Source organism: Chelon labrosus (genome assembly GCF_963514085.1).
Source record: "Chelon labrosus genome assembly, chromosome: 17".
NCBI lineage: Eukaryota > Metazoa > Chordata > Actinopteri > Mugiliformes > Mugilidae > Chelon > Chelon labrosus.
Genome location: NC_140350.1, coordinates 19,184,619 through 19,197,021, shown reverse-complemented (window position 1 = coordinate 19,197,021; position 12,403 = coordinate 19,184,619). Strand labels below are relative to the sequence as shown.

Here is a 12,403-nt window from a genome sequence, read left to right as displayed (position 1 = left end):
AATCCTACACACGTTACTGTATTACCAAACGCTGGGATTAACCCTCGAAACAATGGACCCTGGACTTGTGTGTGTGTGTGTGACCACTTGGAAACGAAAGATGTGGAGATGACAGAAATCAGGAATCCGCCCAAAATGACAACTCTTGTATTGTTACTGCAACTATTGATGGGAAATGTAGTGAAACAAGGAAGATAATTCCTCAGAATAATGACTCATCTAGGAATTTAACACATTGTTTTGCAATCCACAAGTAAGTCCCATTTCCCGGGCCTGTTATCTTTCGGGTGCTATTACAGACTGCAAAACATTCTTTTTCCTCTGGCTCACGCACTATGATCAACCTTTGTGACGTCTCCTGTCAATTAAAGTGTTTTTCTAACACTTTGGGCTGCAAGCTCAGTCATCCCCAACAACCTCTTCCACTCCATTCAGTCTTCCGGCGCTTGTACAGTGAAGAAGGTAACCGGCATGGGTCGGCAACCCCAGCAGAGACGAGCTTTCTTCTCTGGAGACGGACTGAAAACTATTCCAGGTTTTGGCGGAAATTCCTTCCTGCTGGCATCTACAGAGGGTGTTCGTGTGTGTGGCAGCAGGTAACAGGCGGTAGTCGCTGTCCAAAAGAGTTGGCTAGGTTCTGAAAGGCATATTCAACCTGTCAGAGAGCGTCTGCCTAAAGCGAGCGGTTTAGTGCTTGGGTAGGAAAAGGAAGGCAGTCAGGTGAAGTTTTTTTTTTTTTTTTTTTTCTGATAGGTATTTGACTGTTTAATGTTGTCCAGCTTAAAACATGCATTTTATTTTATTTTATTTGATTTAAATCTGCCACGTCAGCCTTTTCTTTCCCATCGGCTTCCCCTCTCCTTCATTCATCCTTTTCATCTCGCAGCCTTTTTATAGTGTGCAGCTCCTCTTCCACTTGTTATTGGTTTTAATTAATGTTTCATGGGCTGTATTCTCCCAACACGTTTCTTTTGTTGCGCTCATGTTTGCAGGTATGTGTGGGAGAGAGACTGTGCGCGCCACAGGAAGGCGTCTCCGTCTGAGCCCCCTGAGGAAGGTGGGCCACGGCCAGGTCTGCCGGATACAGCAGAGAGCGCAAAACACTTTGGCCTAAGCAAAAAAAATACATGCAGACACGGGGGCGCAGACACGCGGGCGCACAAACACACACACACACACACACATGTGCACGGATAAATGCAGACACACACACTGTAGTGCGTCCTGGCTCCATTTTGTCAACAGATGCTTCCTGCCCCGCAGCCCAATCCTCGCAGCTTCACACACGCATACAGCTGGCACACCAACGTGTTGACCCAGGGGCTGGTTGGAGGGTGCAGCTCCACCCCGTGGGTCTCCTGTGCTGTGTTTGTTAGTCTTGGCTCTTGCTCCACTCTGTTAACCCACTCACCTCAGCCCCAAACACAGCTAACTGCCGTGCTGGCGCAATACCCACGCACTGATCTAACTGATACTGGACTCGTTTTTATTGTTGCACCCAGCAAACTACTCTTGATTACAAACGGAAGTCAATGCAGCTGCTTGATATGGGATGTACTGCTGCTAATACATCGATCAGGCATAACATTATGACCCCCTGTGTCCTAATATTGTGTAGGTCTCCCTTGTGCCTCCAGTTCTGACTCATCAGAGAACGGACATGGGCCTTTTGAGAGTGTCCTGTGGTGTCTGGGCCTCTGTGGATCATCCCACAGATACTTGATCAGTTCAACACCTTGTGCCGTTTTTCATGTTTTTTGAGTTGTCCCTTTGTTTTTAATGAGGTAGGGGTACCTGGTCTGGTCTAGGTGGGTGCTACATGTCTAAGTAACATCCATATGAATGCCAGGTCCAAAGGTTTCCCAGCAGAACATTGAATTGTCACAAGATGGTCAATGTTATTTACTTTTCCAGTCAGTGGTTTTAATTTTATGGCTGATGGGCGTATGGTGGAAAAATTGTTATCACTTCCATTATGATATGAAGATAACTTCAGATTTGTATTTGTATTTAAGAAGGGTTAAATGCATGTACGAGTTTTTATTCCAAACTTGAATCAAAAGATCTTATACCGTCCCGATTACATTCGTCTTCATACAGACGTGGCGCACCCTATCTGCTCCCCCTCAAACACTATCCCTCCCTCTTTTATTTCACACATTCACACACAGCCGACGGCAACAAAAAAAACAGCCACAAAAAACGATCACCCATCCGCCCCATCTCGTATTTATAAACGCCCTTGAAAATTATCCAGTAAAGGCTCTCCGGTTGTGCAGGCAGACGAGGGGATGTGGATCAATAGCAGTGAGATAATGGGAGCAAGTGAAATTGAGGGGGTGGGGGCCGTGAGTGGTTGAAATATCAGCACTTGGATGTGTGCATGCGCGTGTGTACATGTGTGTGTATGGAGTGGTGGGGGTAGTAGTGGGAGCTCATGATTGACTGAGCTCTGCTTGGTGTAGCTTGCATTTATTATTAAGGCAGAGTAAACTACGTGCACTTGGACAGTATGTGTTTGTGTATTCTCTCTCTTTTGTTTTTTTTTTTTTGGCCGCTGCAGCGTGCCAGTATATAGGCCCGTTTGTGGGTGTCGAATTGCATTTGAAAGTGAGAGGCCACCGTGCCCAGGGATCACATGCATGGGTGTATGCGCGTGTGTGTGTGTGTGTGTGTGTGCGCAAAGGCTACAGAGTGCAGCCTCGCTTTCAGTCCATTTAGCCTCGTATTGTCGGCCGGCTCGGGCATGTGAATGCATAAAGGGCCTGAGAGGACCTTTCTCTGTAAAATTTTCAGCCTATCACGGCTAATGGACGGTAATTACACCATTCAGGAGGAAACCATGGGCCGTTTTTATGCCGCTGTAATTATCAAAACGCTCAAACGGCGCGGCTTGTTTTCTTACCGCTGCATCAAAAAGGTGAAGTGTGAGCAACTGATAAAGCGAGTGCCTATTTGATTATATTAGCTGCTTCATAGAAGTGGTGCAATCATTAAATTAAAGATATACAGTTTTAAAAAAAAATGGTTTTAGGAATTATTTTTACAAATCATCCTGCATAAAATTAGCAAATGCAAACTAAACTCAACTCTATGTCTACGACTTTGATTCCTTTGACCAAATTCTTAGTGGGCTTGGAGCATCGGGTGAAATCACACGGAGCGGGAGGTCCGACCTTTTTATTTAAAGGTTGATAGTGTTTACGACACTTTACTACGAGCCAGTTGTTGTCGTAGAATATGCAATGATGCTTTCAAGTCCACGAAAAGAGTCTTTCTGGAGTCATCACCGTTCAAAGGAGGAACAGAAATGTAGTAATAATGCGTGTTTTTGTTTGGAAGGATTGAATAGTAATTTATGACTTATGCGAGGTGAGTAGGGCAGGCCTGGCTTAATGCAATCCATATCGATCTTTATCACCCCTACTTCCTGTGCATACGATATCCTAGCCCTCCCTCGGCATGCTAAAAGCCCTCTCTCTCCTCTCTCCATTGTTGCCTCTTGCTCAAATACTCCCCCGCTCTCTCTGTCTCTTTTTTTCTGCCTTTGTCTCTCCGTGTGTTCTTATCTGGACGCCCCCTCCCCCTCCTCCTCCTCATCTCCGTGAGATGGAAGGCTACCATTACCTTGACACCCCGCGTGAATTCTGTCAATTTGCCCATCAACCCGTCTGTGTGGGGCTGAGGTCAGAGTAAACGCGCCAAGGCCAATGCCAATGCCAATGCCAGGGCATTACCTCATTTGGCAAAAGGTCAGCCTCTTAGTGCGCAAAAAAATGGTTCTGTCAACATATTCAGAGCGTCAGGGGAGACCCAGAGCGACTATCTAATACTCTTTTTAATGGCGCCTCGCAGTTTCCATCGGCTGATCTGTTGACGCGGAGGATTACGGCGCGAAGTGCATTTTATGATCGACAACTACGACCTGTTGGCTGCAGCAGCATTTTTTTTATGACCCAAATACTTCACGGAAAACAGCAGGGTTTGATTTTTTTTTTTTTTTTTTTTTAACACAGACACAAAAAACAACAACAACCCCCATTGGACAGTCAATACTCAAATGTCACCTTCCTAGTTGGCGTAGGAAATTGAAATTTTTTCTGGGTCTTGTTTGGGTCACTTTGATCTGCAAAGAACTGCTGCTTTTTCACACAAGAGTTGTTTTTTTTCTATGTACAACTGGGCCGCTGTGACCATATCAACTAACTGCTGAAACGATCAAAACACGTCAGTATAGGAAAAGTCTCTAAAACAATTAAGATCCACACGCAACCACATACAGTAAACGACTGAACCTTCGCGTTCACTGTTTTTGCCAATTGCTCCGGCAATTAAACCGGAACGGCGGCTTAATTTTATCTATGAAGTGAAATCAGTTAAGATAATTACTTAAGGGATTATCTTTACCCTGCAGAGCAACATCTGAACAGTTTCCTCCTTGAAATAAAAAAAAAAAAAGAAAGAAAGGAAGTGTAATGATTTGAGGTGTTTCTAATCAGATTCGTAGCGCTGTCGGGGCAGCCACAGCGGTGAGTAAAAAGAGTCAATAGGCTGTACTGACGAATAATTAATCTCTGTATTCCACTCGATAGAGGTCCGGCAGCTTAATGTAGCTATCTATTCTATCTGATCTGATGATGAATGGTTGAACGGTTACTGTAGCGTAAATCAAATATAGGATCTAGTAAAGTTTGAGATCTGTTGGTCTGTGCTCATTTAAATGTACTTTACAGCTTGATCAGTTCCATCTACAATGATTATGCTGCACAGGACTGGAGTTTTTTTGTTTGTGCTGCAAGTTGAGGACCTGCCAGACGCTTTGTCCGTCTTCCTGTCCGTCTTCCTTACCCTTCCTACTCTGGCACTATACCCAAAATCCAACCGTAGCTCTCCAGTGCATCCATAGCCCCATTACTATTCGATACAGCATGGCACCAAACAAACTGATTATGCCAATGCCCCTTGATTGCTGAGGGAAGCAAAGGCAGCCGCTTGGGTCGGCCCCGAGTCTGGACCCGATGCACCCTTCGATGCGGACATCTGCAGCCGAGAGAGGGGGGATTACTTGCAAGTTGTGTTGAGCACAGTTTCTCTTATGGATGAAACCTCCCGTTTTTCTAGCAATAACTTATCTGGTTAGAAATGACAAGGGGTGAGATGATTCTCAAGTCTTTTTTTTTTTAACCAAGCAGCACAGAGAGAACTGGCTTTTTTCCACAAAAGAGCTCATTCTTATTAAGCAAGTCTCAATCCTTCTTGTGAATCTGGAGGCAAAGTTAAAAAATATTGCTCAAACAAAAAAAAACAGACCAGTGATGAAGAAGAAGTGTCAGTTGCAGCAAATTCACAGCATCTAGAAGACGGCAATGGGCGCAGATACCGAGGGCAAAGTTTGGACCGCGAGGATGCAGATGGTGGCAGAAGGGGTTGGTGTGATTTATGACACAGGAAGGAGGAGATGAGTGAGGATGCAGCCCAGCAGGGCGGCAACAGCAACAGCAGCAGCAGCAGTAGCAGCATCAGGCTGGCAACAACATCAACAGGCCCCATTATTGATGTTTAAATAATAGATGGGGATGGAGAGATGGAGCGGTGCCGGGAGAAGAAGAAGAAGAGGTGAACAAGTGGTAGAGGGTAGCAGAGGAGTCCCTGAGAAAGGAGGGGAAGTGGCAAGAGGAAGGCGGCAGGAAGGCTTCACAAAGAAGAGAAGGGAGAGACGAAGTTAAACAGAGAAACTGCAAGAGGCACAAAAAAAAAAACAGAGGAAGCTGAGAAAGCTCAACAGAGAACCCATATAGGCAGCTGGGAGGGTCAGGGAGTTCAGCAGCAGAACATTTTGACAAGTCTTCCAGCATCGGGAGGACGTGGACAAAGGTTGTGTTCCGCCGGGATGAGCAGGACGTGATTTAAAGGGACAGTTCACACATAAAACGCAACGCAATAAAACAATACAACGTAAGCGAGCCTCTTAAAAAAGAAGCTGATTGCTTTCTTAGGTGGAGGACCCGAGAAGACCTGGACCGTTTAAAGGTCTACGCCGTTTATCGGAGAAGTAAATAAATCTAGGCCTCGCAAGCGCCTCAGAAAAGAAAAACCTCCTGGCCTCGCATACAAGCTCCGGTGGCCTACATTTCACCGTCGCTGTCATCCGATGCCAAATTTCCAGCCACCCTGTCGATATTTCAATATCTACCCTCTGACGTTAGAAATGAGAGCAAGCGGATATGGCACGCTGTTCATTACGCGCTGCCGTCTGGAACAATAGGAATGAACAAAAGTGCTTAGACTTTCCACGGCAGCGCAGCCCACAGGTTTGTTTTCCCAAGTCTGTAGTAGGGAAGTTGTAGAAAACAAGCACAGATCCCCTATACAGAAGTAAAATCAAATAGTTTGTTCAAATCAAACAAAGGCCGCCTATCTCCATTCTTCTTTCTTAGAGTTTTTGTTTCTAAGTTGGCTTGTTCAGCTTTCAGGCCATATTTGCTAATTAAGTAAATGTAAATGCATTCAAAGCAAAGCTGCACGGCCTGAACTATAGAGCTACAGAGGCTAATAATCCAAGATCACTGCCATAAAGAACATCACCAGTCCCAGCCAGTTCAGACCAGCCAATACTATCAAAAGACGCCCGACATCTAAAGAAGATAATTGGCCGTCGATCTGAGGAGGCAGTCAATAGGAATAAAAATCACTGCTCCAGAGCCTTTCTTACGCCCATCGATTTTTATTCTCTCTCTCTCTTTTTCCAACGTCTGCCTTTCTATTCCCTCAAACTTCAAACCCCCCGAAGAATCGCTCGTCGTATTTCTTCCTCAAAGTCCCAGCGAGTTTACAACACCATCCCAGAGACTTAAAATCCCTTCGCGGGCCACCCTCACGCTTCCACTCTGCTTCCGTTTCCTTCGAGCAACCTCCTGACAGAGCACAAGTCGCCTAATGGGAGGGAAAGGGAAACTTAATTAACCTTTTGCGAAAGGTGGGCCGATCACAGACGGCGACCAATTAAGAGCGGACTTCAAACGGGGCCACGCAGGATGAAACCTCAGCAGCTCGAGACGGAGGATAAATTAGCTCACCCCGAGCGGCCCGTAAACGAGCCACTAATAACACGTGGAGGCGCTGGTTCGAGTTAAGCCAGGACAAAGACCACTGATTAAAGAGGAAAACACTTTGTAGGAACTTAATTAACGGTTAAAATGTTAATAAACTAATATTTGATTAAACAAAAACACAGTCTGAGGAAGAGAAGCAGACATTTTGTGAAGCTTTAAGAGTTGAAAAGCTGAAGAACGACAAAGAAAAGGAGACCAATGGATCAACCACTATTAAAACATCCTTATCAGCTCGTATGGCGGCCAAGCAGTGACAAGAAATGTCCTCAGAGTACAGTATGTCATCATTAATAAACCTTGACGAGCTGAAATGATTAGTAGATGAACGGATCAGTCAATGGACAGAAAATTAACTGATTATTTAAGCTAATTTAAGCAAACTTTAGAAAATAAATCAACTACTTTTTGACATTTTAGAGGCCCAAACCGTTTGTCAATTAAAAATCATGGCAAACTAATAAAACTAAGTCATTGGCGCCATTTTCCAACTATAAACACCAAAAACCCTGGACGTCCCATGCAGCGTGACCCAATGCACAGTAGCTAACAGTAAAATAAAACTTCAGCTAAGCAAACCAAATGTCAGTACTGCAGTTAAATTGTGTTTACGTGGCCGCGCTAATGAGCTATCTCCAAGTGGAATGACAACTCAGGAACTGGACTGAGCAGTAGTTACACTGGACCCCCCACCAAGCAAGAGAGAGCGTTGTGTATAATTTGCCTCACACGAGGGATGGGGAGCAGTGAAAACGGTTAACAGGGTATTTAAGGGTTCATCCTGTGCTACGGATTCATTCACGGCGTTATCTCAGACTGAACATCCTCCTCTCTTCACCCCCCTTTCATCTCCAGGGACCTAATTATTACTTATCCAACTGAAAGCACACACACACACATAATACACATGCACGGCGAAGACAAACATCTCAGAAGCTTTCAGCACCCAGACAGATGCTTCCCAAGAGACGGACGTATAGAGCGGAGGGGTTCTGTCACTCAGCTCACCCTTTGACATTTCATATTAAAGATTTAAAATAGGACAAACGACAAAACAAGACGCCCTGGAAGAAATAAACCTCGCACCGTCGCTGCTTTCCGTTTGCATCGTCATGAAGTTCACCAGAGGCCACCTCTGGCAGATTATTCTGAGAAACTAAAACTAGGACATCATGAACTGTTAATTATACACACAGCTACATCCTCACCAGATCAGCAGCTAGCCGCCGACTACTGGGAGGCGACCGATTAGATCAGATCAGACCGATTATTGACCAGCGGATAGAAAGACTAACGAGATGCATAAAATCATTTGTCGTCATGGCTACGGCTGCATGCTTGGCAACTTTCTGCAGAGCTTTTCGCCGCGATCACAGCGGCATTCGCCAGCAGCTATCGCCTGATGCACACTTGCCCGGCTAAAAATAGTGCAGCCTCATTCACAACCTTTGTCCCGTCCCCTGTAATCACAGCATGCATGCGTTCCACTAATTACTGCACTGTAAAACACACACACACACACACACAAAAAAAAAAGATATGAGACCATGATTGACAGCCACCGGGGGCAGAGCTCGGCGGCTTCCAAATATTATTTTTGGAAACCCTCAATTCACTTAGTTCTTTCATGAGAGTAAGGAGTGTTGCTGTTGCAGCTGCTGAGAATAATAAAACGTTGGTGCAAAGCCAGAGTAAAATCTCCCACGTCCTCGAAATCATCAGGGCTCTCCGGTGACCACGCAGCGCAACATTTTGATCGGGTTTTCCCTCTCAGATGTCTAAACTCCACAAACAATAGGATGTCTGGAATATAGGGTTGTTTCTGCATGTGTGGCTGGTTAATACAACATCTACAGAAAAGCTCAATCAACAAATTTTGTCTTTATTTTGTGCAGGTGATTTATTTATTTATTTATTTTTAGCTTTTAAACCTGACCTTCTTCACAGTGACTGGAGAAAGATTACGCAGCACTTATATGCATATCAGTATTTTTCAGAATACGACACTGATTAAAATTCCAATTAAGCAAAGCATGCAAGCCTTTCTATACAGATAAAAGAAATAAATGCATGTGAATTCTCTCATCCCCACCCTATCCCTCTCTCCCTCTCTCCCTCTCTCTCTATCAGTAACACATACGCAGCAGCAGCAGCATCCTAAGCCAGAGGCACCGGCCAGAAAAGGGATTACGACATTGCTTACTTTGGAGGACCACGGCTGCAAGCAGTTGGCATAGCAACGAACCAGGAAAGCCATTTCCACGGAGAGGGAGGGTGCCAGCGAGGGGAAGTTTCCCCTCGTTCACCAAGAGACGAAGACAAAAATTAATAAGTAAACGAGGAGGGCAAAAGGCCGACGCCGCTCTCCGTGCTGCGAGACCGTCCAGAAGGTTTTTTTTTTTCTTTTTTTTTTGTCGATTTGGCACTAAAATGCAGAAGATTAGCCGATTGACTGTCAGATGTCGCCGCAGAAGGAGAATTAAAGTCAAGACAGATCCGTTCAAATGCCAGGCGTTCAAAGGAGCTGCAAGAGAGAAGCTTATAAAACTCCTAAGAAACACTCAGGGAAGACGCTCTGCTGAATATTCAGAACTACATCCAGATGTTGCAAGTTCAAAGGCAGAGCAATCCAAGTTCAGTCGTTTTTTCTTTTTCCTTCTTTCCGTTAAAAGTTAAAAGTAGTCAATTCTTCAGGATTCACTTCATTTCTCGTGAGCAGCAGAGGTTCCTCTCCTCAGTAGACGAGCCAATGCAGAAGAAAAAGAGGGGCTTGTCCGTGCATCTGCAGCCCCCTGGGAAGAAGCCTCTCGTCTGGCTTCAAGTCATCCAAACAATCCCCCTCTCACCTCCCAGAAGCCTGGCTCATTTGCCTGAAGCTCTCCTCTCCTCCTCATTCACTGTCCACGTCTGTCAAACTCCCTTCCCTGTCCCTTTGCCAACTCTTTTCCTCTCTATAAAGCTCCGGCGGCGGATGCGTTTGCCCAGCGGCGCAGCTCCATGGCAGGGGCCAATGATCCCGCTCCTGAATGAACCCCGGGCTCTTAAGCTCTCGTCCCTGATAAGCGCTCACACCTCACGCCGGCATTCCTCCTCCCCCTCCCAACCCTTGCGAGAGAGAAGCTAGCGTGGATAGATGCTGCGCTGTCGAGAGCCAGCCGCTAATGGGAGACGGAGGAGAGAGCGAGCGCGAGGGAGGGAGGAGAAGGGAGGAGAATCCAGCTGAAAAAGAATGACATCACCTGTGCAGCGGGAGAGGGAGAGAGACGGGGAAAGGGAGATAGCGGGAGGGAGGTGGCACGGATGAAGCGAGCAAAGGGGGGGGGGGACTGCATTAGATGGATTGGCTGCTGAGCAGATGTGGATGAGGGGGGGAGAGAGATGGACAGAGAGGGAGAATGGGAAAGACAGAGATAGAGAGGAAAGCAAGGGAGCATCTTTATTGATCTGCTGGTAACATAAAGCTGAGTGTATTGAGGCTACCCCCCTCCCCTTTGTAAGCGTGCCGCATAAATTACAAAAAAAAAAAGAAGGGGGATGCATAAATCACAGAGCCCCCATCAGATACAAGGACAGACGCTGGCGGTATTTTTTGCCGAACGCGAACATACGACACAACAGCACGAGACGATAATAGGTTCCCCCCCCCCCTCCTTTCAAGAAGCCCCGGCGCTACAAAAGATTTGCAACGCCGTAGACGGAATTTGACGTACACAAAAGGAGCATTAATGACACATAAATCACTCTAATAGAGCACATCACAGGGACAAACACTGAGGTAATGAAGGCATTAGCGTGAGCAGTCTGCGGCCGCGAACGATTCGAAGCAGATACCGGGTTCTGAGAGGAACTGCAAATAAATCCTCAGTGTGGTTCGTCTGAAGCTTCAGATGTGGGGTACCGCCCAGGAAAGTTGGGCCGGCGGGAAAAGGGATCCCCCGGCAAGCGGTGGATTTGGCAAATTGAGAGTGAGAAGACGTCAAAAGGGACCAATGAAAGAGCGGGTGTTTCAACGCAGAGCGGAGCTGGCTTAACGCTAAAAGGCAGACGAATCACGAGTTAAATGTAACCTTTAGACCTTTACCAAACCAGAAAATCAATACTTGATGGAAAGTGCAACCTTTCCAATGAGAGAACTTGGGACTTATGGCAAAACTATGACTATTTATAAAAGCGAATTATGTTCCATTTTCTTTGGCTATCCTAAGGGTCCGTGAGGTGCATGTTTAAAACTAGAGAAATACGATGAAATATAAATGTTTGCAAGTAAATTTGACTTTATATATGTTTTTTTATTTGTCTTCCTGTATTATCTGTAGCGTCTGTGATGCTGAGACAAAGATGACAAAGAGGGAACGATTGAAAGGAGAGACAATAGAAGCGGCCTGGTTGTTTGAACGGCTGCACAGGAGAGATGCCAGCTCCTATTACCAGACACTTCAGAGTCACCATCATCTCCCTTCCCTCTCGGCCAGTATGTTCTTATTTTTTATTTTTTTTGTTTGTTCTTTCTCCTTCTTCCCCAAGTGTTGCCTTATAATCACTTCCTCTCCTTCAACTGCATTACAAGCAGATTCCCCTCCCCGCCCCCACCTTTTACGAGTCCACCCATCCATTTTCCTATTTTTACTTCTTTCTGCTACGAACCAAGATCTCTACCCTCAGTTCTCTCCTTCTCCTTTGTGGGTGTGTGCACATGAGGAGAAACACGCCTCCCGACTAGGAATGACATCATCTTTTAACCGGGCAGCCAATCGGATGCAAGCACATGGAGCCCTGCCTTCAGAGGAGTGTTATGTACACAAGAGAAAGAGAAGGGGAAATGTAGAAATATATATATAGATATATATATATATCTATATATATATATAGATATATATATATATATATATAGATATAGATATATATACATACATATATCTATATCTCTCTCTCTCTCTATATATATATATATATATATATATATATATATATATATATATATATAGATATATATATATATAGATATATATATATATATATATATATATATATATAGATATATATATATAGATATATATACATACATATATCTATATCTCTCTCTATATATATATATATATCTATATCTATATATAGATATATATATAAAAAGTCAGACACATATTTGACTAAAACACTGAAACAAACACACAGAGTGACCCACAGAAACACACACACACACACCCTTTCTACATGAATGAAATTACCGAATGCTGAATGGATTAAAGACTCCGTGCCTAATGGTCGGGGTCTGTCACCGAGTGTATACAGTGTGC

General features: G+C 44.9%; 1 protein-coding gene across 3 annotated transcripts in view; it reads right to left on the bottom strand.

The window, feature by feature from the left end:
• Positions 1-12,403, bottom strand: part of rapgef6 (Rap guanine nucleotide exchange factor (GEF) 6) — a 129,971-nt gene that overhangs the window by 54,341 nt on the left and 63,227 nt on the right. The window contains exon 1 of one of the 3 annotated variants that reach the window (XM_084564911.1): positions 9,313-10,185. The exons of the other annotated variants lie outside the window; for them this stretch is intronic. Coding sequence (XP_084421037.1) covers positions 9,313-9,366 — 54 coding nt within the window. The 5' untranslated portion in view covers positions 9,367-10,185. Of the gene's footprint in view, positions 1-9,312; positions 10,186-12,403 lie in introns of those variants that run through there. 3 annotated transcript variants of the gene reach the window in all.